The sequence below is a fragment of the Notamacropus eugenii genome, chromosome 5, assembly GCF_028372415.1.
Source record: "Notamacropus eugenii isolate mMacEug1 chromosome 5, mMacEug1.pri_v2, whole genome shotgun sequence".
Classification (NCBI taxonomy): Eukaryota; Metazoa; Chordata; class Mammalia; order Diprotodontia; family Macropodidae; genus Notamacropus; species Notamacropus eugenii.
The window spans coordinates 178,889,153-178,916,881 of record NC_092876.1 but is presented as its reverse complement, the minus strand read 5'-3'; the positions used below and the strand labels follow the sequence as shown (position 1 = coordinate 178,916,881).

The 27,729-nt window shown below is 37.4% G+C and overlaps 1 protein-coding gene across 10 annotated transcripts in view; it reads left to right on the top strand.

Annotated features, from left to right (window-relative positions):
* NFRKB (nuclear factor related to kappaB binding protein) overlaps window positions 1-27,729 on the top strand; it is a 42,446-nt gene that overhangs the window by 3,197 nt on the left and 11,520 nt on the right. For 7 of the 10 annotated variants that reach the window (XM_072611589.1, XM_072611586.1, XM_072611588.1 and 4 more), the window contains exons 2-13: window positions 5,031-5,180; window positions 6,498-6,653; window positions 10,499-10,700; window positions 11,973-12,100; window positions 19,546-19,720; window positions 20,315-20,416; window positions 23,613-23,686; window positions 24,316-24,400; window positions 24,938-25,118; window positions 25,409-25,517; window positions 26,184-26,310; window positions 26,569-26,634. In XM_072611589.1, coding sequence (XP_072467690.1) covers window positions 6,519-6,653; window positions 10,499-10,700; window positions 11,973-12,100; window positions 19,546-19,720; window positions 20,315-20,416; window positions 23,613-23,686; window positions 24,316-24,400; window positions 24,938-25,118; window positions 25,409-25,517; window positions 26,184-26,310; window positions 26,569-26,634 — 1,384 coding nt within the window. In that variant the 5' untranslated portion in view covers window positions 5,031-5,180; window positions 6,498-6,518. The remainder of the gene's footprint in view (window positions 1-5,030; window positions 5,181-6,497; window positions 6,654-10,498; window positions 10,701-11,972; window positions 12,101-19,545; window positions 19,721-20,314; window positions 20,417-23,612; window positions 23,687-24,315; window positions 24,401-24,937; window positions 25,119-25,408; window positions 25,518-26,183; window positions 26,311-26,568; window positions 26,635-27,729) is intronic. The other 3 variants (XM_072611583.1, XM_072611590.1, XM_072611591.1) reach the window with 3 other exon arrangements.

Below are 27,729 nucleotides of genomic sequence, written 5' to 3'. Positions count from 1 at the left end.
TTAAAGGTTTCTTTGTTAATAATATGAACTCAAATTTCAAAAAAGATGTGTCTAGAAGATGGAAAGAGGGGCACATAAAGATAAATGTAAAGGATTGGTACAGACTTATATGGTTAGCATTAGGGAAGCTAAAGTCTCTTAAAAAGTACCACGGATAAGAAAAGTGACTTTTAAAGATATGTTTAAATTAAGAAGTTGAATAAAGAAACACAGGCTCTTGTTGCAATCAGTAAAGTATTGACATAGAAAAAGAAATCTGAATTACACTATTTCTATTATGGTTCATCTTTTTTTATCCAAGAAAATGAATTAACTACAAGCCAAAAAGAAGAAACAATGTAAGATTTATTGTTATCCAAGAGAGGGCACCTACCTGTTTTATATGATTTTTAATTCTTGGTCTAGATGAAATACTAAAGTAATTTAGCATACATTATTGTTGGGTCAATTGTCAGCAATCTTTTTTTAAAAATTTTATTTGATTTCAGTGTTCTACAATCACTTCCACATATCTTAGATTTTTTTTCTTTTCCCTTCCCCTCCCTTCCTGTTCCTTCCTTGAGACAGAATATAATCTTATATGGATTCTACACATACTTTTAATTGCATGTTGCATAGAAGAATTAAAATGAAATGGGAGAAACCACAAAACATAATACAAAAGAAAATGGTCTGCTTCATTCAGCGATCACATTTCCATAGTTCTTTCTCTGGATATGGAAGGCATTTTGCCTCAAAAGTCCCTTGCAAATTTTTAAGTCCTTGCATTGCAATGAAGTACTAAGTGTACCAAAAAAGTTCCTCGCACACTGTGGTTGTTGCTGTGTTCTGCTCCTTTCACTCAGCATCAGTCCAGGCTTCTCTGAAGACTTTCTGTTCATTGTTTCTCATAGCACAATAGTATTCCATTATGTTCATATACCACAACTTGTTCAACCATTCCCCAATTGATGGGCATCCCCTTGATTTCCAGTTTTTGGTCACCACAAAGAGCTGTTACAAATATTTTTGTATATGTGGGACCCTTTCCCATTTTTTGATCTCTTGGGGATACAGCCCTAGAAGTGATATTGCTGGGTCAAAGGGTATGCACATTTTTGTAGTCGTTTGGGCATTCACCCCTTTTATTTTTGATATTAGTAATTCGGTTTTCTTCTTTTTTTTAAATCAAATCGACCAAAGGTTTATCAATTTTATTGGTTTTTTCATAAAACAAACTCTTAGTTCTATTGATTAGTTCAATAATTTTCTTAATTTCAGTTTTATTAATCTCTGCTTTTCAGTATTTATAATTAGATATTTACTTGAGGATTTTGAGTTTGTTCTTTTTCTAGCTTTTTCAGCTGCATGTCCAATTCATTGATTTCCTCTTTCTCTATTTTATTCATGTAGTAATTCAAAGCTATCAAACTTCCCCTAAGAACTGCTTTTGCAGCATCCCATAAGTTTTGGTAGGTTGTCTCATTATTGTCACTCTCTTGAATGAAGTTGTTTATTGTTTCTATAATTTGTTGTTTAATTCACTCATTCTTTAGGATTAGATTGTTTAGTTTAAAACTAATTTTTGGTTTATATTTTCATGACCTTTGATTTACATAGAATTTTTATTGCATTGTGATTTGAGAAGGATGCATTGACTGTCTCTGCCTTTCTGCATTGGATTGTGAGGTTTTTACGCCCTAGTACATGGTCAGTTTTTGTATGTGTGCCATGTACTCTATGAGAAAAAGGTATATTCCTTTCTATCCTCATTCAGTTTTCTCCAGAGATCTATCATTTCTGCCTTATCCAGAGTTTTATTCACCTCCTTAACTTTTTTCTTGTTTATTTTGAGGTTAGATTTTTCAGGTTCAGAGAGGAGGAGGTTGAGGTCCCCCACTGGTATAGTTTTGCTCTCTATTTCTTCCTGTAACTCCCTTAACTTCTTCTCTAAGAATTTGGATGCTATACCACTTGGAGCATATATGTTTAGTAATGAAATTGCTTTGTTGTCTATGGTGCCTTATAGCAGGATATAGTTTCCTTTCTTATCTCTTTGTATTAGATCTGTTTCTGCTTTTGCTTGGTTTGAGATTAGGATTGATACCCCTGCTTTTTTTATATGTTCTGGTCCAACCTTTTACCTTTACCCTGTGTGTATGCCCCCCATTTCAAATGTGTTTCTTGTAAACAACATATTGTTGGATTATAGTTTTTAATCCATTCTACTATCCATTTCTATTTTATGGGAGATTTTATCCCATTCACATTCACAGTTATGATTATGATTTGTGTCTTTCCCTCCAATTCCTTTTCCCCCCATTTATGCTTTTAGTTCTTCCTTTTCCTCCACAATAGTTTTAATTTTTGACCACTGCCTCCCTCAGTCTTCCCTCCCTTCTTTCAGCCCCCTCCCTTTTAATCCCCTTTCCCCTTACTACTTCTTCTTCCCTCCCTTTTAGCCTCCCCTCCCTTTTCTTTCTCCCTTCCCCTCCTACTGCCTGTAGAGCTAGTTGTATTTCTGTACTTAACTGAGTTTGTTGTTCCCTCCTTGAACCTAATCAGATGAGAGTAACTCTCAAACAATGCTCATCTCCCTTCCCAACAATGCTCATCTCCCTCCTCTCTGACCCTCTACTGTAATATATTTTTGTGCCTCTTCCTGTGATGTAATTTACCTTCTTCTGACTCCTTTTCACATCTCCTATTACAATCCTTTTGGAACTCTTAAATCACAGTTTTATCATGACATCATTTACTTTATACTGCTCCCTCTATCTATGTATATCCCTTTTATATATCATAATAAATATACAATTCTCAAGATTAACAAGTATCCTCTTTCCTTATAGGGATGTAAACAGTTTGCCCCTATTGAATAACAAGTTTTATTGTTTTTTTTTTTTCCTGTTTACCTTTTTATGCCTCTTCTGAAACCTGCATTTGAAGATCGAGTTTTCTATTGAGCTCTGGCCTTTTCATCAGCATCTGGAAATCCCTTATTTCATTGAATGCCCATCTCCTTGCCTGAAATATTATGCTCAACTTTGCTAGGTAATTGATCCTTGGTTGTTGTCCCAGCTCCTTTGCCTTACAGAATATTGTATTCCAATCTCTCTGATCTTTTAATGTAGAACCTGTAAGGTCCTGTGTGATTCTGACTGTAGCTCTTCTATATTTGAATTGTTTCTTTCTGGCTGCCTGCAGTATTTTCTCCTTCACTTGATAGTTCTGGAATTTGGCAACGATATATTCCTTGGTGTTTTTAGTTTGGGATCCATTCCAGGAGATGGACAGTAGATTCTTTTGATGATTATTTTGCCCTCTGGATCTAGGACTTCTGGGCAATTCTTTGATGATTTCTTGGAAGATATTGTCCAGGCACTTTTATTCGTCATGGCTTTCTGGTAGACCAATAATCCTTAGATTTTTCTCTCCTGGATCTATTTTCCAGGTAAGTTGTTTTTCCAATTAGATATTTTACATTTTCTTCTATCTTTTCATTCTTTAGATTCTGTTTGACTGATTCTTGATGTCTCATAGAGTCATTAGCTTCCACTTGCCTGATTCTAATTTTTATCAAATCGTTTTCTTCAGTTAATTTTGCATATCCTTTTCCATCTGTCCAATTGTTCCTTGTAAGAAGTTATTTTCTCCAGTTATGTTTTGTACTTCCTTTTTCATTTGTCTAATTTTCCTTTCAAATTCTTCTGTGATTTCATTTTTCATAGTTTTAAAATCATTAGTTTTTCTTCTGTTTCTCTAATTTGGCTTTTAAAATCCTTCTTGAGCTGTTCCAAGAATGTTCCTTGGTCTTAAGACCAGTTCATTTTTCCTTCTGAAGTCTCAGATGGGAATACAGTCTCAGTGTTGACCTCTTTGGTATTTGTATTTTGGTCCTTGTCCCCATAGAAAGATTCTATGGTCTTTTCTTTTCTGCTTTGCTTCTTATTCATGATGATTACCCTTTTCCTGGCTTTTAAAGTAGATCTCTGCGTCTGGAGTACAGGGGGCTCTGTCCCACAGTTCTTGTGCCTAAAACTTGTGGCTTTGTGTGTTGTGGCCTCTGGTTATTTCAGCTAGAAGCTAATACAGTTTACCTGGTGCTGAGCTGGCTGGTGTTGGAAAGCAGAGGCCAGGTGAAGTCTTTTTGGGTTTCCCCAGAGTTATCCTGGAGCTAGCTGTGTTAAGTGTGGGGGCGTGGTGGTCTGGCAACAGGAGGTTTCTGCTGAGCTAGAGCATAGGCAAGGTCAGCGTTTGGTGATGTCACCTATGCTCGTGTCTTCCCGATTCCCCTGGGGTGCTGAGGCATACCTGGGGTCCTGGTGTTTGTGGCTGTAGGCTTCACCTCCCTGTGGCTCAGGATCTTCTCCCAGTTTACTGAGGTGGGGCTGTCTGGGACAGCTCCAGTTCGGCACTGGTCGCTTTCAGCCACAGCAAGAGGGACCCTCCTTAGTGATTTTCCTAGCCTCATGTGCTAAGAAATTGTTTACCCCTTCTGCTCCTCCCACTGTTTCAGGATTTTTCCTGGGGAGATACTCTGTGGGCTCTTCAAGGTCAACAAGGGGAGGGAGATACCAGTTACCAATCACTCCACCAAAAAATTGTCAGCAGTCTTTAAGGACTGTTTGAGAATGATAAAAGTGCTATATTAGTTTAGTGTAAAGGGATCTGACTTTGGAATCAGGAGATTTGTATTATAGCTGTGTATTTCTGTGTTTGACCTGGGAGAATTCACTTAACTTCTGTTGGTCTCAGTTTCTTCATCTGTAAAGTGAGCGTTAGCTTCAAAGTACCTTTCAGCTCTAGCATTGTGTGATTTTAATGTTGAAGATGAATAAAATATCCTGATTTTCAGAAAAGGAAATAGTGGATTCTATAAAATGTCTGCTGATGAAATTCATACCTATCTCTTGCAGCATTCCAGAATGAATTTTTAAAAATTGTTTTTAAGACTTAGAAAAATAATGATCAATTACTTGGAACCAGAACTTAGAACAAGTTGTGACAGATTAACTTCATTTTCTTTTTTTTTTTTTTTTTTTTGATAGGTTTAACTAGGAAGACCTGGGTTTAAGTCCTGTCTCTATAACACATATTGTCTGTGTGACTTTGGCAAGTCACTTAATCTTTTATGGCTCTAGACAGCTCCCTTAGTCCCTAACTTGCAGAGAGAAGGTGCTGATCTGCATTAGTAGAGGGTAAGTTTTCTTACCTGAGAATTCTCTGTACCAGTAAAACCACAGATCCAATTTTTGTTCATTTCCCTACTAAATTGACAAATGGGGAAAACTAATAGTAATAGCTCATAGATAATATTTTATTGTTTATAAGAAAAATGCTGTGGATATATTACTTAGATTTCAGCAAGGCATTTGATCACCTCTCATGAGATCCTTGTGGACAAAGTGGGAAAATGTTAGCTGAGCAGTAATATAATGAAATGTATTCATAGTTGGTTAAACAATGGGATCCACATGGCATAGATTAATGACTGGATGTCATCCTGAACTTATCTTTTTCCAAAAACTGATTCTTTTGACTTCCCTATTTCTGTTAACAACCTCCCTTTATCCATCTTGCCATACATATTCTTTTAAACAGTATTGACAAATCCAAGGAGAATAAGAATATATCCTAATCATAGAGAGGTAGTTAGAGCCAGTTGATAGTGCTGAAGACATGCTTTATTTACTTAAGCTTGCTTAAATCTTGCTCCTAGTAAGAATGATCTTTTTCTCATTCAAATTGGCTCCCAAAGAGACATTTATCCTAGGTCACACTGAATTTAGTGAAGTTTAGAATTCCATGACTGTATCACCTTGTCTGACTTCATTGACATTTTGCTTCTCTTTTTAGATAATTCCAACCAAATCAACTTAAAAGGGACATGCTATGGTACTTGGCTCCTTCTCATTATAGCATTTCTTAATATTAGAATTTGTCAACTTTAGAAGGTCTTGAACCTGAAGCATTATTTAGGCTTTCCCAAGCATAAGGCATTTCAAAGGACCTGTAGGGAATTTCCATCTTTTGTGAAATTGAAGCTATTGACTAATGTCCAGATGAGGTCAGATCATTGATTTACACCTGGATCCTTTAGACCATCTGTTTCACCACCCTCCTCATTTTCATAACTGAGGAAACTGAGGCTCAGATTTACTTGTCCAAAGTTTCACTGGTAGTAAGTGGTAGACCTGGGATTTGAACTTAAGACCTCCAAGTCCAAACCCAACACTTTCTACTGTACCTCAGTATCCCCCTGTTGTTGAAGGAATAATCAGAAACAAAAGACCCACTAGGCTATGGAGGAAATGATTGTGATTAGAGAATCAATAACATTGGGAAACTAAACTAAAATTAAGTAAATGCCACAGAAAAGTGAAGGAAGTTTAGCATATAAATGGTCATATTGAACTTAACTGTTTCTAAGCCTAAATATTTAGAGAAGCTTTTGAGCCAACTAAGATTACTGATAGGTCATTTAACCCTTGTTATTATTAAATGCTTTTGTTTAGTGTACTTGTGGAAAGTAAACGATGGATGCTCTGGATCATATGCTTACGGATCCTTTGGACCTGGGGCCATGTGGAGACGGCCATGGTACTCGAATTATGGAAGATTGCATGCTAGGAGGGACCAGGGTTAGCCTTCCAGAGGACCTCTTGGAAGATGTAAGTAATCTTGTCTGGAAAGTTTATAGTCTCTCTGTTCTATTCGCATGTTCAAGTGTCTCTGTGTATCTTTACTAATCCTGTCTTCCTTTGCTCTTGTCACAAAGGAAGGAGTGGGAAACCTGCAGCTTAGAGGCTACTTGTGGTCTTCTAGACCCTCAAGTGCAGCCCTTTTACTAAATCCGGAGTTCACAGAACAAATCTCCTTAATGAAAGGATTTGTTCTATAAAACTTGGACTTGGTCAAAAGGTCGCATCCAAGGACCTTTTAGAAGGTCATATGTGGCCTCTCCCTTCCTAATGGTTCATTTTCTTCTGTCTACAAATATGCTCAGATCTTCCCTGTATTTAAAAAAAAAAAATCTATTAGCTCCATCTAACCACTGTCTTCTTTCTGTCCTGCTTTCACATGCTTTTCATAAGTAAAGTCTTTGCTCACTGTTTCTACTTCTTTGTAGCATACTCACTTTTTAACCTTTAAAAATTTAACTGCTACTTTATCAAAACTGTTCTTTGGAAGATCACTGGTGAGCTTATCACTAAATTTATCACTAAATCCAGTGCTCTTTTTCAGTTTTCACCCTCCTTGACCTTGCTTTAGCATTTGACACTGTTGATTACACTTTTTGAGACTTTCTGCTTCCTTGGTTTCTGTGACAACATGCTCTTCTGCCTATCCTCACTCTTCTTCTTCTTACCCCTGAATTTTAGTCATATTAACAGTTTTGTCCTTTTATCCTTCTTTCTCTTTGTATTTTTTCGCCTGGTCATCATATCTAATGGCTTCAATTGTCACTTCTGTTTGTTAACTTCTGAATCTTTATCTTTAGCCTAGACCTTTCTCTTGAGCTGTAATTTTGCATTTCCACTTTTCCTTCCACTGACACCTCAGACTGAACATGCCCAAAATAGAAGTCATCATCTTTACCTTCAAAACAGCATTTCTCTTTCTGATTTCCTTTTTTTGGCATTACTCCTCATCTGTTAGGCTAGAAACTTTGTAGGCATTGTTTTAAAAATGTATATATATTTTTGTTTTTTGTTATTCTGTACTCTTAAAGACCAACAAACATGAACATTTACAAAAAAAAATAAAAAGAAGATTGCATTTAAAAATGTGAATCTCGTTATGGACAACTTTTTTTAAAAGTTTGTACTAGATTCAGTATGTTACTTTTAAAGCTGTCTTGGTTGTTTGTGTTGCCCTTTAAACTTCCTTCTAACTTCTTTTTATTTTCTTTAAATGCTTCCTTGATAACTCTTTTTTCCCCTTTTTTTGGTATCCTGACAATTAAGAATTAATTAAGGATACTCCTTATCCCTACTCAATCTTTTCCCTTTTTTCTTTCCTCCTCCCCAAAAAAGAGTAATCTTCTATTTTAACAACTTAATATAGTCAAACAAAACACATCTGCATATTGGTCATATATGAAAATATTTATCTCATTCTACCCCATTTAATATATTTATATTAATATATATTATACATTTTAGTATATTATATTTCCTCTAAGAGGAGGGAAGCATATTTTCTTATGTTCTGGAACCATGGCTGGTTGTTGCCCTGACCAGAGTTTTAAATCTTTCAAAATTGTTTTTCTTTTCAATGTTGTAGTCATATAAATTGTTCACTTGGTCTTGTTCACTCTAAATTGTTTATATAAAAGTTCCTAGGTCTTTGAATCCATCCCTTCTTACAGTGTAATAACATTCTATTACATACTTATACTATAATTTGTTCAGTCATTTTCCAGTTGATGGGTACCTTTTATGTTTCCATTTCTTTGCTACAAAAAACATGCTACTCTGAATATTTTTGTACATATGAGTCTTTTCCCCTTTCTTTCATCTCTTTGGGCTAAATACCTATTAGTGAAATTGCTGGGACAAAGAATACGCACAGTTTGGTGACTTGGAGTATAGTTCCAAATTGCTTTCTGTAAGATGGGATCAATTCAGAGCACTGCCAAGAATGGTCTTTGGGTGCACCTTTGATCCCTTCCCCCTCACGCCCATATCCATTTAGCAAATCCTTTTTATTTTATGTCTAAAATATGTTTTTCATATTCACTTATTTTCCATTCTCTCTGTCACTTTCAAGATGTTTTGGGTGCTTATCATCTTTTGTTTCAACTCTTGCAGTGGCCTCCTAATTGATCTCTCCACCTTTATTATCACTCTTATAATTCCCTTCTTTCATACTGCTTCCAGTCTGACCTAGCAGCTATTATCCAGTGGAGCAAACCTTGTGGTTAAGGGACCTTTACCTTACCATGAACATGACCCACTTGCCACTGATGGTGTAGACAAACCAATCTAGTTGAAGCAGCAACACATTCTGAGAGACAGGAGGTAGCATATTCAGTGAAGTTCTGATCATTGCCAACAGCTCAACTAATGCTGCTTCTCAACAGGCCAGGACTCAGATACCCAAGAACTGTAGTACCTGTCAGACCCTCTGGTTCTGTCTCCAACCCAGCCCCCCTAGATGTTGTCAGTGAGAACATCCTTGGTAGGTAGGACAGTCTCTGTTATCCCTCCTACCACCAACATTGATGACAGGTCAGTAAACCCAAGAGGCCTAGGAATAGTTGTTGCTTCTCTTCTCACTCACCTCTCCCTTAAGCCACCAACCCTACTTTTAGCAAGGCCCCCACAGGCATCATTCAGAGGAGATGCTATCTATCAATTACTTCTGAAGATGCTTCAGTGTCCCCCTTCTCAGCAGCTATTGAAGGTTCAGAATTGAAAGTTACTACCCAAAGTGCATGGCACTTTCAGATGGTTCCACATTTGAAACACATATGATTTTATTAATGAAAATGACATTAAGATGCTGTATTACCATCTGTTTTGCTTTTGTATCCAAGAACTACTGGTTCTTCCCATCTGACTTATAGCCAAAACCACCTATATTTGTAGTTTCCCCTGTTGGAATGTCATTCTTTGAAAGCACGGACTATATAGTCTTTCTTTTTGTATCCCCAGTCTTGGCACTGCTTTATCCCTAATAAGGCTTAATAAATTGTTTTACTTCATTCATATTCATAAAGCATAGCTCTGATTCTGTCATTTCTGTGCTTGAAAGTTTTCAGTGGGTCTTTACCTCCTACTTAATAAAGCCTTGGCTCCTTAACCTGTTATTCAAGGCCTTCTTTGGACTGGCCCCAGTCATTCTTTCCAGTCTTCCACTGCTCCCTGTGTTTTAACCAGACTGAACTGCTTGCAGGATCTTAAATATACCCTTTTAAATTTCTCATTGCTTCTCTTCTTTCCCTCCTTTTGTCAAAATTTTCATCTTTTCAGGTCCAACTTAAAAGATGATAGCATTATTTAATATCACATACCTTAATCTGCTCAGCCACTAAGTCTTCCTTCTCTGAACCCTCTTTTTAGGTCTTTTATGACCCTTGTCACTTGTCTTGAATTATAGCTATTTGTTTGTGTCTTATCTTGCAGCTAGGTTTTATGTGTTACGAAAGCAAGGACTTTTTCTTAGATATCTTTGTATTCACTGTAAGGACTTTTTCTTAGATATCTTTGTATTCACTGTATACCTAGAACAGTGTATTGCTAATGAAATATTTGATAAATCTTTTTTGGTTTTGTTTTGCTTGAATGGTGTTGAATAAATACTCCATTTCCTTTCCCTAGTTTTTCTCTTATTGTCAGCCAGGTTTCTTTCTGTCATGCCTTTGCCATTTGCTGAATAGAAAACATTGTCTTTGGGTACGCTGTTCAATTCTGAGAATGTACATTTGAGCAAAAATCTTGGAATTCTAAAAATAAAACTGATGTTCCTGTTGCTGACTCCCTCCCACCCCCCCATTCTTTTTCTCTTCCAGCCTGAGATATTCTTTGATGTAGTTAGCCTCTCAACGTGGCAGGATGTGCTGAGTGATTCTCAGCGTGAGCACCTCCAGCAATTCCTGCCTCACTTCCCTGAAGATAACAACGAGCAGCAAAATCAGCTTATCCTAGCCCTGTTCAGTGGGGAAAACTTTCGTTTTGGAAACCCTTTGCACATTGCCCAGAAACTCTTTCGAGGTCTGTAGCTGAATAGCCTTTTTTTTTTTTTTGCATGTTTCACTCTTGTGGAATCTTTTGTTATTTTTGGTCTGTCTGTTGCACACATTTGTAGAAACAGACAGGAACGAAGAGAATGTGTTTGTGTCATAGAATTCTCAAGCTTTCAATTTCTCTAAAATAGAGGTGTATTACCTGCTGTAGGAATCAAGACTGAGGAAGGTACTTTCTCTCCCACTTATTAATGGGTGATTAATTTGCTTTAGTGGTGACACACAGGAACCATCTCATCCAGCCCTTGTAAGCTCTGTTATCTGACTGTCTTGACTTGTAGAGGAAGCAGATTCATTACATTTAAACCTCTTGTTACATATGGCTAAGACATAAATTTGACTCTCTTTTCTTCACTTTGACCACCTTTTGAGTGGAGAGGGATTCTCCTTCAAGCTGTTGTTAGAGACTGAAACTTGGAACCTCTAAAGAGAGATGGACCTCTGCTAGTAGATTTGGAATTGGGCCCTCAGTGCCTATTGACTATTGTTTTTCCTAATATTAGAACTGTCCCAAAATGGAATGAGATGAGGTAGGTAGCCATCACTGAAAATGTTTAAACAAAGGCTGGATGAGTTTTTGTGGGCAACATAGGGAAGGTAACAGTATTGTTGTTATTGTGTAAAATGTTATGTTTCTGATTACCTCAATCTGTCTGTTGTGGACCTTTTGTAATTTCCCAAAGTCCTGAGTTATGTGAATGGGGAGGTGTGACTGATCTCACAAATAAAAACCTTGAAAGGTATAGACAATGACAGACAATAGAGAACAACTAGTTTGGAGTTGAAGGTTATTGGAATAAGTGGTGGAATCCTAGACTTAAAATTGGAAACCTCCTCTGAGGCCATTGAGTCTAGGGAAACAGGTCACGAGAGGTTCATTATAAATAGATTCAGAATTTGAGTGATTCCAGGTCCTCCAACACCAGATCCATTGCTCCTTGCACTGTACTAGACTGCTTCTTTGTTGGGATAGTAGAGACCATCCTGTGTTAGTTCTCAGGGCTGGGGAATGCTGAAGTGACTGAGCAGCAATTGTTCGTCAGAAAGCAGTAGTGACCAAAGAGTGAGGGACAACAGCAGCAAAGGAGAGTTGATGTTTCTGATGAATTTTAGGTACCCCTGACTCCTGCCCTGAAGACCAAGTGTTCTTTTGCTTTCCTGTCGCTGTATGTCATCAGTCTTTGTTCTGTAGCTCATTTCTCACTCTACTTTGTAATGCTGTTCTCCTCTTATTTCCTAGATGGGCACTTTAACCCAGAAGTGGTGAAGTACCGGCAACTGTGCTTCAAATCTCAGTACAAGCGATACCTCAACTCTCAGCAGCAGTATTTCCATCGGCTACTGAAACAGATTCTCGCCTCACGCACCGTGAGTATCATGGGGAGCCAGGAGAAGAGCAAAGAAAAAAAGCCCCTGGAACATATATTCCCCTCACTGAATATCAATTCTGTAACAGTTATCTTGTTGATAATATCTGTTTTTAAAATACTGATGATAGTAAATATATACATCTTAGTACTACATTAATGTAAGAAGTTTTGATTTGTTGAAGTGTTTGAATGTTTACATAGAGTAAGGAACTCTCCTAACCTGACTTGTTCCCTAAATCCCAGATTTTAGAACTTCGTTATGCTTATATATATTAAAAGAAGCAAATTGTGACTAATAAAAAATGAATATTGTAGGTATAAATTGTTAATATTGTAGGTTCTAAAGTTCTGAAATATGGTATTTAGTGAACAAGTCAGGTTAATACAGTTTTCCCTGTTTCTATTATAGTACATAGGAGCAGCTAGGAAATGTAGAGGATAATATGCTCATCTTTCTGAGTTCAAATCTGGCCCCAGACCCTTATTAGCTATGTGACCCTGGGCAAATCACCTAATCCTGTTTGGGCAAACTACTCCAGTATCTTTACCAAGAAAATTCCAGATGGGGTCATGAAGAGTGGGACGTGACTGAAGTGACTCAACAACAGCAACAACATAGGAGATAGTAAAGTTATAGAATTCATCACTCCAGTCATAATTTATATAACCTCATCCACCTCACCTCAGTCACACATAAAGATGGTCATACCTTTGATCTTGCGACATCACCCACTAAAGCCACCACTTCTAAGTTATCTGATCACTATCTATTGTCATTCCACCTCTCCTGTCTTCCAGCCCCAAACCCTGTTCTTCCTCACTGTGACCTCCAGATCTGTCAACCTCTAGGTTCTCACCTAGGGCATCACCCACATTCTAGCTACACTGTCCTTTCTTCATCTTGACTTCTTGGTGAACTGATTCAGCTCTACTCTGACCTCTTCCCTTAATTATCCTATGGCAGTTTTCCCCTGCTAAGCCTCACTTCCACCATCTACTGCCTTCACTGCTTTTTTCATGTGCTGTTGAATGAAGTTTGAGAAAATCATGAAATTGCACCAAGTTGCGTCCACTACAAATTTTTATTATGTAGCCTCAACTAGGCCCTCATTGCTGCTTGGCCATCCTTTTACCCCTCCTTAATCAACTCACTATTGCAGTTACTCATCTTCAAACCTTCAGTATTTCATCTTTCTTTATCATCCTCTCAGCTGAGAACTTTGCCTTGTATTTTATAGAAAAAAAGTTGAGGCTATTGGTTGAGAGCTACTTCTTCTTTCTTCCTCATCTTACATCGCCCAGATGCCTTCTACTACTTTCTCCTCCTTCACCTGTCTCTCATAAAGAGGTGACCCTTCTTCACCAAGCTAACCCTTCAATGTGTACTCAGCGTGCACTTTTTCACTTATCCTCACTCTCTCCCAGTCTACTGGTTCATTCCCTGCTGCATACTTCCCCCTTCCCCATCCTCAAAAAACCCCCACTTGATCCTTCCATTCCTGCTAATTATTGCTCCATGTATCTTCTGTTCTCTGTAACTAGACTCCTTGAGAAGACCGTCTGCAAAGTCCATCTGCCTCCACTTGCTTTGGGTTTGGATTTTATTGTTCTACCAAAACTCTGGGTTACTGATGATCTCTTAATTGCCAAATCTAATTTGCCTTTAATCAGTCCTTAACCTTTTTGTCCTCTTTGCAACCTTTGACACTGTTGATCCCTCTCTTCTTGATATTCTCTTCTCTCTACGTTTTTATGATACTACTCACTTTCTCCTGCTTCTTCTCCTACCTATCTGATGGTTCCTTCTCTGTCTTCTTTACAGGATCTTCATCCAGGTCACACTCACTAATATGGGTATCCCTCAGGGCTCTGTCCTGGGTCCTCTTCTCTCCCTCTATACCATTTCACTTGGTGATCTCATGAACTTTCATGGATTCCGTTATCTCTCTGCTAAGAATTCTCAAATCTGTTTGTGCATCTCTAGCCTCAGTGCTGATCTTCAGTCTTCCATCTCCAGCTGCGTACTAGACTGAACTGGATGTCTTGACAGCTTAAACTCAACATGTCTGGAACTGAATACATTATGGTTTCCTCCAAATACTACCCCCTTCCTAACTTCCCTATTTCTGTCAAGGGTACCACCATTTTTCCAGTCACTCAGACTTGTAGCCTAGTTGTCATCCTTGCCTTTGTGTTATTTCTCTCAACCTCCATATCATATCCAATTTATTGCCAAGTTCTGTTGATTTTACCTTCATAACATTCCTCACATATGCCCCCTTTTCTCCTCTGACATTACCACCACTTGGATGCAAGCCCTCTCGTGTCATTCCTAGCCTATTATAATAGCCTGCAGTATGTTATTCTCCCTACCTCAAGTCTCTCCCAACTCCAGTTCATTCTGCATTCAGCTGTCATGTTGATTTTCCTAAAGCACAGGTCTGATCATGTCACACCTCCCTTTCCCTCCTGTTCCTAACAAACTCCAATAGCTTATTGTCATCTTTAGGATCAGATATAAAATCCTTTTTGGCATTCAGCACACCCCCCATCTTCCCAAGTTTTTTATATCTTATGTCCTTCCATACTCTTTTTTAAATTTAGTCTTTTATTTTTTCCCAGTTTACATATAAGAATAATTTTTAGTATTTGTTTTTAAAATTTGAGTTCAAAATTCTTTCCCTTTCTCTCCCCTTCCCCACTCCCCCACATTGAGAATGCAGGCAATTTGATATACGTTATACAAGTACAGTCATGAAAACATTTCCATATTAGTCATGTTGTGAAAGAAAACATAGTTCCCCCCCCCCCAAAAAAAAACCCTCAAGAAAAATAAAGGAAATTTAAAAAGTATGGTTCAGTCTGTATTCAGATACCATCAGTTCTTTCTCTGGGAATGGATAGCATTTTTCATCTTAAGACCTTCAGGGTTGTCTTGGATCATTGTATTACTGAGAATAGCTAAGTCATTCACAGCTGATCATCTTACAGTATTGCTATTACTTTGTACACAGTATATTTTACTTTGTATCAGCTCATGTAAGTCTTTCCAGGTTTTTCTAAGAGTATCCTGCTCATCATTTCTTATAGCACAATAGTCTTCCATCATAATCACATACCACAATTTGTTTAGCCACTCTCCAGTTGATGGGCATTCCCTCAATTTCCAGTTCTTTGCCATCAGATAAGAGCTACTATAGATGTTTTTGTATATATAGGACCTTTTCCTTTTTTTAAAATTTCTTTTGGAATACAGACCTGGTAGTAGGATTGCTAAAGGATATATGTATGTTTTATAGCCCTTTGAGCATAGTTCCAAATTACTGTACAAAATGGTTTAATTGGTTCACATCTCCACCAACAGTGTGTTAATGTTTCATTTTTCACATATCTCCTCTTAACATTTGTCATTTTTCTTTTCTGTCCTATTAGCTAATCTAATAGATATGAGGTAGTACCTTAGAATTATTTTAATTTGTATTTCTCCAATCAGTAGTGAATCAGAGCATTTTTTCATATGGCTACAGATTGCTTTGATTACTTCATTTGTAAACTGTTTATATCTATTGATCATTTCTCAATTGGGGAATGGCACTTTAATAAATTTGACTCAGTTCTTTTTAAGTTTGAGGAATGAGGCCTTTATCAGAGAAACTTGCTTCAAAATTTTTTTCACAATTACTGTTCCTAACTATATATCCTTTCATCCTATTCTGTCTCCCTCTCACACCCCTCCCCCTTTATTCTGTTCTCTCTCTCTCTCCTTTCACCCTGAACCTCCTCAAAAGTATTTTGCTTCAGACAACCACCTCCTCCAAACTGCTCTCTCTTCTATCCCCTCCCCCACCTTCTCTTATCCCCTTCCCCTCCTACTTTTCTATGTTGTAAGATAGATTTCTATATACAACTGAATGTGTATGTTATTCCCTTTTTGAGTATCTTTTTCCCAGTACTTATGAGAGTAAGTTTCACTTACTTCCCCTCACCTCTCCCCCTCTTCCCCTCCACTATAAAAGCTTTTTCTTGCCTCTTTTATGTGAGATAATTTACCCCATTCTACCTCTTCCTTTTTCTTTCTCTCATTACATTCCTCTCTCACCTCTTAATTTTATTTTTTTAGATATCATCCCTTCATATTCAGCTCACACTTGTGCCCTCTGTCTATATATACTCTTAACTACCCTAATAATGAGGAAGTTTTTATGAGTTACAAGTATCATCTTCCCAGATAGGAATTTCAACAGTTTAACATTATTCGGTCCCCTATGATTTCCCTTTCCTGTTTTCCTTTTTATGCTTCTCTTAATTCTTGTATTTGAAAGTCAGATTTTCTATTCAGCCCTGGTCTTTTCATCAAGAATTCTTGAACGTCCTCTATTCCATTGAATATCCATTTTTTTTCCGTGAATGATTTTATTCAGTTTTGCTAGGTAGGTGATTCTTGGAATATCATATTTCAAGTTCTCTGGTCCTTTAATGTAGAAGATGTTAAATCTTGTATTATCCTGACTGTGGCTTCATTATACTTGAATTGTTTCTTTCTGTCTGCTTGTAGTATTTTTTCCTTGATCTGGGAGCTCTGGAGTTTGGCTATAATATTCCTGGCAGTTTTTATTTTGGGGTCTCTCAGGAGGTGATTAGTGAATTCTTTCTATTCTATTTTACCTTCTGGTTCTAGAATATCAGGGCAATTTTCCTTGGTAATTTCTTGAAAGATGATGTCTAGGCTCTTTTTTTTGATCCTGGCTTTCAGATAGCCCCGTAATTAAAAAATTCTCTCCCCTGAATCTATTTTCCAGGTCATTTGTTTTTCCAGTGAGATCTTTCACATTGTCTTCTATTTTTTCATTCTTTTGGTTTTATTTTGTTGTTTCTTGATTCTATTTGTTTGATTCTAATTTTTAAATTTTATTCACTGAACTTTTGAGCTTCCTTCTCCATTTGGCCAATCTACTTTTTAAGCAGTTTTTTCTTCAGTGAATTTTTGTGCCTTTTTTTCATTTGGCCAATTTTGCTTTTTAAGCCATTCTTCTCCTCATTAGCTTTTTGTGCTTCTTTTCCCATTTGGCCTAGTCTGTTTTTTAAGGTGTTATTTTCCCCAGTACTTTTTTGTGTCTCCTTTACCAAGTTTTTGACTCCTTTTTCATGATTTTCTTGCATTGCTCTCATTTTTCTTCCCCGTTTTTCCTCTATTTCTCTTACTTGATTTTCAAAATCCTTTTTGAGCTCTTCTATGGCCTGAGACCAATTGATATTTTTGGGGGGGGCTTTGGATGAAGGAGCTTTGACTTTATTGTCTTCTTCTGAGTATGTGTTTTGATCTTCCTTGTCACTATAGTAACTTTCTGTAGTCAGAGTTTTTTTCTGTTGTTTGCTCATTTCCTGGGCCTATTACTTGACTTATAACTCTTTGTTAAAGTAGGGCTTTACTTCCAGGTTGGGGGAGTTCTCACTGTCTCCAAGTTTCACGGGTTTTGTGCAGCTGTTTTCAGAGATACTTCTAGGGATCTGTAAGTTTTCAGTTCTTCCAAGGTGGTATGATTTAAGTAAGAGGTTTTTTTACTACTCTCCTGGCATGTGCTCTAGTCTGTGAGCAACCATAAGCACTCTTTTCTGCCCTGGAACTGTAAGGAGTGTCCCCCCCTCCACTGTGGCTGCAAGCTCTAGTATGCCAGTTTTCCTTCTCACCCCAGGACTGCCACCGAGGACTGGGACCTGGATCCCAAGTATGGGCAAAGCAACAGATTCCTGCCTCAGTGCTAACGAAGAGATCCCTGTAATCTCCTTCTGACTAGTTTTTTGTCCTTCCTACTGTATGTGCATTGTATGAGAACTACTGAAGCAGTTGCTGCCACTACTCATTCACTGGCTCCCAAGGCCTGCTCGTAGATTGCTGGGGCCTGGGCTGTGTTGGCACAGCCTGCATTGGACTGTGTTCCATTTTCACTGGGGTACAGTGGATCTTTCCTGCTGATCTTCTAAGTTGTCCTTGGCTAGAAAATTATTTCACCCTGTCTGTGAGTTCTGCTGCTCTGCTATCTTGGCTCTTCCCCCCCGCCACCCACCTCCATATACTCCTAAATATAGTGACACAAGCCTCTTTGCTCTTCCTTGGATAAGACACCCTATCTCCCAATCCAAGCATTTTCATTGGCTGTTTGCCCTGCCTGGCATTCTCTTCTTCCTCATCTCTGCCTCCTGATTTTCTTTAAGTCCCAGCTAAAATCTCACCTTTTATAGGAAGAATTTTCCAGTTCTTAATTCTAGTGCTTTCTCTCTGTTGATTATTTTCAGTTTATCTTATCTATGGCTTGTTTGTACATAGTTGTTTGTATGTTATCTTTCCCAATAGATTGTTCACTACTTGAGGACTGTCTTTTACTTTTCTTTGTATCCCCAGTGGTTAGCACAGTGCTGACATATTGTTGTTTAATCATTTTTCAGTCATGTCTGACTCTGTGACTCCAGTGCCTAATAAATGTTTATTAACTGCCAACTGTAAGTAGTTTTCAGGGTGCTTGAGTCAAATAAGGGGGTTTCAGATCCATTGTAGCTTATTAAGGAAAACCAGGATGCTTTAGTGGTATGTTTCTACCAGTGAGGTTGGTATGAGGAAAGACTTCTTGTTCTATAGTAGGTTCAACAAGTCCTGTAGCGTTATTGTTAGAGATATGAAACTCCAAAATGAATGGACTGTTTTCAGTTGACATTTCTTAGAGCCATGTTTTGATGCTAAAATGACCCTCACAGTTCTTGCTATGGAAAATATTTCAGCTCATGTTAGAACAGGAATTATCTTTGTTATTTAGCTCCTATCAGTGATAGTGTTAAAAAGCTTAGTTTGAGAATTTAATCATGTAAAAAATCTCTTCCTTTTTATATTTAATGGGAACTAACATGTGAGTCTTTTGTTTTTGAGAGGATTGTATTTAAGGAGGAAAGTAATAGCCCTATCTGTCTGTCTGAAGGGACTCATATACTTTCAGAAGTTGGGATGGCTTAAATAATACCTAATAATAATAGGTGACATTTATATAGAGTTTTAAAGTTTGTAAAGCATTTACTTACTTCATCTCATTTGATCCTCACAATAACCCTATGAGGTAAGTTCTGTTATTATTCCCATTTTACAGATGGGGAAACTTTTTCAGATACTGAAAGAGGTTAAGTGTCTTGCTCAGAGTTACAGCTTGGAAGCATCTCAGTTAGGCTTTGAACTCTGTTCTCTACTAATTTTAAGGCCAGCACTGTATGTACTGCACCACCTAGTGTCCTCTAAAATGAACATGTAGCAGAAGTGAGATATGACCCCACATCTCCAATAGGAGACCAGAACTTGCATCTGGCACCTTGGACCCCCTGGTGATCCTGGCAAATGGTCAACTTAACCAACATGAATCAGATTTTTAAGACTATGTACCCACTACATGATATTGTCTCTAGGACTTGTTGGAGATGGCTAAGACGAGTGGCCCTGCTCTTCCCCTCCGGAGGAAACGGCCTTCACTATCTTGTACCCCTGAGGAAAGAGAACGACGCACTCAGCAGCGCTATTTGAAGGTTCTTCGGGAAGTTAAGGAAGAATGTGGAGATAGCACCTTATCCTCTGATGAAGAAGGTGAGTGTTTTCTTATTCTTTGGGAAATGGAGGTGGGACTTTTAAAGCTGGCAACCTGGTTTGCAGTTTGGAGCCAGACAGTAGTAGATCTCTCAAACTAAGAATTAACTACTTCTCTGGTGGGTGGGTAACGGGACTTGAGGACCTGCTCTCCCATTTCTAGGACACTACTGGAAATTCCTGTTAGATGAAAATTAGTACGTCTTTTATACTTCATACTTGAGTTAGCTTTTGAGTTTAGTTTAGGTTCCCAATGGACAGCTCCCTGCTTGGCAGGGTCCTTTCCTGCTTGTCTGGTCCTATTGTGCCCCTTGAGAGAACTGCTTTTCCCCTTACAGGAGAGTAGTAGTAGCTGTTGGCCTGCTGCAATGCGATTCCATCACTCTGTTGAATTGAAGTCTCTCTTCCTCGAAGAGCCGTTTAAATGATCTAAGTGTGCTCCAGTCCATCTGGAGAAGGGTCAGAAAGAAATGATGGAACCCTGGTCTCCATGTTGAACCTTTAGCCCTGTTGAACCCAAATGGCCATTTACCCAATCTCCTTTATTGGAGTCCACAACCACGTTGGATTTACAAGAGCAATTTTCTTTTGAAGATCTCAGCTCATGGCTTCCGAGCTCTCCAGCCTGTTCTCCTAGTCCTGCGGTGCCCCTGAGGGTGGTGCCCACGCTTTCAACCCTGGATATGAAAACTGCAGGTGAGAACATAAATAATGTCTTAGCGCTCTGGGGAGTAAGCTCTGTCTTGATCTAAAAATTTCTTTGGAAGGTTCATATAGTAAACTGTTCTTGTGAAATAGGAGCTTTGAGAAAGAGGGTTTGGTACAATTTTGTTATTTTGGGGTGTAGAATTTAGCCATTTTATTTTGACCCTTAATAGCTGATCAGCTAATATCATACTTTGCTCACTGAAATCTAAATGGCAATAGGCTTTGCTGTTCCTTTTAAAGAGTAAGGAGAAAGCCCAATATAGTTTAACTATAAACAAAAGAGATGTTTCTTTTAAAAATAATTTTGACAGATACAAAATTAATAGTGAGAACCCCAATAAGTCATAAAGTCTTAACTTTTTACATTTGGCTAAAAGAATAAACAAATTATAGCATATTTACTATTTCCTTATTTTTTTTAGTTAATACACTTACAGTTTGGTTTGTAATATTTTTAAGTAGTCCTAGTCAATATGTACTTTTAATTCTTCCTTCTTTGCCTTGTATTATTTCTCATTGTCTTTCCGTACATGACATTGAGATACAATAGTTTTTCCAGCCATCCTCGACTCATTGGGCATATTAAAGGTTATTTCCAGTTTTTCAGTATTACAGATATAAATATTTTTGTACTAAAATATTTTCCCTTTAGTACATATTATTAGTAAAGTAGAACCAGTAGTTTAAAATATAGTTAATTTTGCAGTGTACTGTATATTGCTGTATAGCTCTTCGAGGGTGTGATAATTTCATCAATATAATGAGTACTACATTCTTTATTGCCTAATTGAATTTTATTATTTAAAATTGTTTTACATATTACCTCAGTTATATTTATTTTTCTGATTATTAGATTTTGTCCAATTTTTTTCAAGTGGTTAACAATTTGCATTTCCTCTTTTGAAAGTTATCTTTGCAGAAATAATTGCCATACACTTAACCATTCCTTTGGGTATATGTAAAATGAATTTTAACATGGCAAATAAAGAACATTTTTAAGAAACATCATTCAGTTGCTTCTAGGGCCAACAAATCTAAAGTTACTGATAGTGAGCCATGTCACAGGAAGTAGAAAGGTTGTTCCTCTGAAAACAAGATTTTTGATAAATATGCAGACATGAGGAAAGACACTCCGGAAACATTTTTATAGAATCTTAAGAGTCTAAAAGACCCTTCAGATTGATTAAGTCAATATTCCACCTACTGTAGATACTGACCATTGTAGTTATGTTTCGGGTATACAAATTCATTGTCCTTGACAGGTGGTTATCTAGTGTCTATTTGAACACGTAATGGATGAGGAGAATGCTCAGTCTCATAAAGCAACTCTTTTCATTAATGAAAACCTGTAGTTATTAAATTTTTTTCCTTATATCGAACTTAAAACTACCTACCTTTTCCATTTTGTCTTAATATTGTCTTCTGGAGCTATATATAGAATGAAAATAATCCCTCTTATGAGTAATAGTGCTTCATATTTTTGAAAACCATGATTGTGGCTATCCTAAACCTTCTGTTTCCCAGGTTAGACCTCCCTAGTTCCTTTAACTATCCATAATGACAGTATTCATAATTCTGTGACTTCCAGATTCTTCACAGTACTATACTGGTCATGTTTCTTGCAGTGTACTTCAGCTTATTTTTGTTAAAATTTAGTGTCCAGAACTGTGCTTATTGTGCCAGGTATTATCTGACTAGTACAGAGTACAGAGTGATTATTATTTACAGTGTGTTTGTTCTTTTCATTTCATTCATTCATTCTAAACTTACTAGCCATTAGTAATATGTAAATAAAAATGAAAAATGATTTTTTAAGAAACCATAAACTCTTTACAGTTTTTAAAGAAAATGTTTAATATACTTAATAAACAAAATAACCAAAATGTTCTGTTTGTTTCTATATGCCCATCTGAATTTTTCTTCTTATTTTTTATTTTGTTGCTGTTCTTACTATTTTTGCAGTTGTAAGCAATGTATATGTTAATATTCTGATTTTTTTTCACTTTGTAACTTTCCAGATTTCTTTGTGTTCTCTCTATTTGTCCTTTCTTATAGTGTAATCATGTTCCATTATGTTTTAGTTATCACAATTTGTTTAGCCATCCCTAATGTTGGAAATTGTTATTTCCACATTTTTATTTTTATAAATTATGCTATTATTAATATTTTTGATTGAAGAAATGTTTAAATAATCACAAACTTAGTAGCAACCAATTAGGACAAAAAATTATATGTGAACTACATACTTTTTCCATTCACAGTTTTTATAAGTCTACATTAATTTTTAAAAAGTTGGTAACTGTTCATTATATTTGATATCTATTTTTGGACTTAAGAGATTTTTCTTGACAATAATATTCATAAGACATTGTTCTGGTAATAGGATCCTTGGTTAAAAAGTATTAATAGTTTTCTAGGTGCAATTTTATGACATACTGGTTTTCAAAAAGAATGTACCAATACACACCTCCAGTAGCAGTGTCATAGCAGTCACATTTTTCCATAACCTCACCAAGACTGAACTTTGCTAAAATTTTTTTTTTTTTTTACCAATTTCATGAGTGTAAGGCCATATCTCAAGAGTTGTTTAATCTGCATTTGTCTGATTATTTGAGTCTGAAAATTGTTTCAGTTAGTTATTGGTAATTTATTTTTCTAGGATTGTCTATTCTTCTTTAGTCTGTTATCTCTTGGGGAATGACTTTTACTCATTTTTATAAATTCTTTAATAGAGTTTTGGATGTCAGATTTAAAAAAAAATTATGGCACATTTTTTCCCTAATCTCTTTTTTCGATGAATTATAGTGGATTGTGCAAAAATCCTTTATATAATCAAATATTATACCAATTTTGTGTCTTATCATTCTTTTTTAATTGCTTAAATAAGTGCTTTCCCTCCTTTCTGTAACTACAGTAGATATTTAATTTTCTTTCGTTAATTATATAAGAGAAAATTGATCATTGATCCATTTGAAATATATTGTAGTATGTGGTTTGAGCTATGGATCGAATCCTACCTGTTTGCTTTTGGGCATTAAGAGTTAATTTACCCATTGTTTTGTGTTTTGCCTTACATTTTTTGTATGTTGTATTTCAAATAGTACAGCTTAACATCTCATTAGCATTTACAATTTGAGCATTCTATTAGTGAAGTAACCAATGTGGTTTGGTTCATTTTGCTTAGATAAACTAGAGCTGGGGGACAATGATCTGAAGATGATGTTAAAGAAACACCATGAGAAGCGGAAACACCAACCTGTAAGACATGGGGATTATCTGTGATTGTCAGTTTAATGAGACATGAATTTCTGTGGAGAACACAGTACTAGCAGTTTCCATTTTTTGGTATTTTTATTTTCATTGTCAGAGGAGCAAGGGCTAAGAGGAATAGTTAGAAATAGTTAGTTCATTGACTGAAAACATATATGAGATAGCAAACCTGTTAGAGAAAGTATGGAAGTGTGAGAGTTGATCCTTTTTATATATCTTCATTGCCTTAGCCTTGGGAGGTATGTGTTACTGTGATCCCCAATTTTATAGATGTGGAAACTGGGCCTGACAGAGGTTAAATTACTTGCTCAGGGTCACACGCCCGAAGTGTTTGAGACTGGATTTGAACTCAGATCTTCCTGACTCCAGGCCCAGAGCTCTAACCTCTGTGCCTCCTAGCCACTTCTGGCAGTTTATAATATAAGGTCCTAGCCATCCTAATTTGATTCTCCTATGTACCTGTAGTAAGACTAGAGGTTCTAATCAAAGAGAAGACATGATTTTCTGAAATTCAACTAAGGTCTAATGTCATTTGTTGAATGGGTTGGTGTAAATTTAGTCAGTTCAAGTCCCTCCTTCCTGGCCACCATCACTGAGTCTTTACAATTCTTGTCCAGGATCACCCAGACCTTTTGACAGGGGATTTGACTCTCAATGACATCATGACAAGAGTGAATGCTGGCAGGAAGGGCTCCCTTGCAGGTAAATGACTTTGTATTTCTTTTAATGTGTTGTGCTTCTAAGGTGTTAAATAGTACAAAGCCTAATCAGCCTCTACAAAAATAAACTTGCAGCTTCTTCCTTAGGCATAAATAGGCATATAAAAATTTAATGCAGAATTAGTATGACTGGTGAGTAATAGAGGCACTGTACTAGACGCTGAGGAAATAAACAAGAAGGAAATGGTCCCTGGGCTCAAGAAACTCACATTCCATCCTAAGATACAACATGTACTTATATAGTGTATGTACAAAAGGTACAGTGTAATTTTGAAAGGGAAGGTACTAGAAGTCGGAGGGAGCAAGAGAAACTTCATATAACTTTAAAGGAAAGTATATATTCTAATGGACTTCCGTAAGTGTGAAAGTTAAACTGCTAACCTCTAGTGGTTAGAATCTAAAGGTCTGCCTCCTCCAATTTGTTTTCCTCACATTAGCATATCACTTTCAGATAAGGGACCTAATTTTCTGATGTAGAGACTACTGTTCTTTAACTTCCTCTCTTGTTTTTCCTTACCAGCTCTGTTTGACTTGGCTGTCCTCAAAAAAAAGGCAAAAGAGAAAGAAGAAAAGAAGAAAAAGAAGTTGAAAATGATAAAGTCTGAGATAGATGATCTAGCTGAACCTCTGAGCAATCCAGAGGGGATCCCACCCCTATCCCAGGCCCCATCCCCACTGCCAATCTCTGCCATCAAAGAGGAGTAAGAAAGAGACAGTGTCTCCTCAGAGATGCATGCTAAACAAAGTACATGTTAATGAATTGATTTTATTTGGATATATTCTCCTGAATTTATTACTTTTAATTCTTGGAGCTACCGGTGGTGGGAAATTCTGGTTCTTTGCCTTAAGGCTAAGATCAATCTTTTGTGCACCATTCTTGGTCTTTGGTTGAGCACTTGAAGAGCTGTGGGAAGCACTGAGGCCAGGGACCAGTCTAAGGATCAACTCATGATGTCTTTTGCAGTTGCTTTTTATCTTTATTTCCTCATAGGCCTCTTGAAGACCTCAAGCCCTGCCTTGGAATCAATGAAATATCATCTAGTTTCTTCTCCCTCCTACTGGAGATCTTGCTTATGGAAGGACAGGCTAGTCTTCCTATGGTAAGAGTATCTGGGAAATCAGAGGTATAAGGAGGAAACTTTTTTTTTTAATGTTTATTTATTTATTTTTAGCTTTCAACATTCATTTCCACAAAATTTTGAGTTCCAAATTTTCTCCCCATCTCTCCCCTCCCCTGCCCCAAAACACTGTGCATTCTGATTACCCCTTCCCCCAATCTGACCTCCCTTCTATCATACCCCTTCCCTTATCCCCATCTTCTCTCTTGCCCTGTAGGGCAAGATAAATTTCTATACCTCATTACCTGTATTTCTTATTTCTTATTTTGTATGCAAAAAACAATTCTCAACATTCATTCCTAAAACTTTGAGTTCCAACTTCTTTCGCTTCCTCTCTCCCCACCCATCCCCACTGAGAAGGCAAGCAATTCAAATAGGCTATGTATGTGTAGCTTTGCAAAAGACTTCCATAATAGTCATGTTGTGTAAGACTAACTATATTTCCCAAGGAGGAAACTTTTAAAGGGGGAAGAAACAGCAGCCAGGCTACAGTTTGGGAGATGCAGCTCTTGTACTCTGTACATAGATTTGCTTCTGACTGGCTTTGGGACTTTGGAAAATCACTCTGGACAGACTTTCCTATTACTCTTGAGTTGTCTACCCTCTTGGAATCCCTGGGGTGACTTGATTCTTTTGTTCCTCCTGCAGCTAGAGGAGCGAGTCCTGGATTGGCAGTCATCTCCAGCCAGTACCCTTAATAGCTGGTTCTCCTCGGCTCCCAACTGGGCAGAATTAGTGTTACCATCCCTGCAGTATCTTGCTGGAGACAGCCGAGGTGAGGGGTTTGTTCTTGTAAAGCCAACTGTTTTTTGCTTTAGATTTTGATTGCCATAGTGTACTGCAGTTTTTTTGGCTGATATTTTCAAGTTCCATTGTGTTTTTTGTGATCTTCCATAGAAATCCTTTAAAGACTTCTTGGTTTTGCCACTCTGACCCACTCTGAGGGTCTGGCTTAGCTGTGTTCTAGGTCAGTAGAAAGTAGAAGACTGTTTCTGACATGTGCAGTTTGCTGATTTGAGCCATCTCCTTACAGCTGTTCCTTCTAGCTTTTCTCCATTTGTTGAGTTCAAGGAAAAGACCCAGCAATGGAAATTGATTGGTAAGTAGTATACTTTGCCTCTTTAGACCCAGTGGGCCTTCTCTCTTTCATTTTCTCTTTGATATTCTTTCTCTTTTAAATCAGTGAAATTCTGAAGACCAGGTAAAATAATTGGTCTAATTTTTTTTTTTATCCAGAGAAGATCTCTTGCTTTTTTCTATTTTGATGCCTCAGGCTTGATGGTGTGCTTATAATTTTCTTTTTATCCAGAGAAGACCTCTTGCTTTTTTTCTGTTTTGGTGCCTCTGGTTTGGTACTGTGCTTATAATTCCAGGCTAGAGTTTCATTATTTAGATTTTAGTTGCTGATGTGGAAATTTCCACCAGTGTAGTCTTTCTGGTCTGTTCTTTCTATCTCAGTGGAAGCTATTTTGCGTTTTTTCTTTAGTTCTGAGTACAGTGCCTTGCACAAATAGATGCTTAATAAATATTTGTTGAATTTAATAGACTAATTATTTGTACTGAATATTTATTTTTTTTGGATTGATTAATAAACATTTTCATTATTTGATCTGCTAGATCATTGGATTGCAATGATTACCTAGCCCAACGATGCTTGCCCTAAATTGGTTATTTCTTAGCAATGGGAGACCATCTTTTCTACAGTCTGTGAAGCCCACCATGGAACTAGTGTGGGGCAAACAGCTTTGTCCTAGGGTAGTGACATCTGGGCTTGATGGTAGAACATATCACCTCCCCATGAGGGTACATTTCATCCCTGTGGTGGCCACTGTCACCTCCCTTCCCCTTGTGGTCCTCTGTTATCTCTCACCTGAATTGCTGTACATGGCAGCTGCTGGCTTCAGGGTACCTTTGTGACATTACCACAATCTCAGGATTCCTTTTGAAGCAGGAATTCCTTCCTCACCTCCACCCCCCAGAGTCCCTGCCCTGTGTCACCCATTTCTTGGACCTACTTTCCTTCTTCATCCTTACTGGCAGTGGGAGGTAGGGGGATTTTGAAGGCTGAACTTTTCCTGGCATGACTGTGCCCATGTAACCCCTCAAATCCCAAATATTTTTGCTCTAGGTAAAAAAATTTCTAATTACAGCTCTAGGTGTGTACTTGAATGATGTCCATCCTAGGGACAGTCAA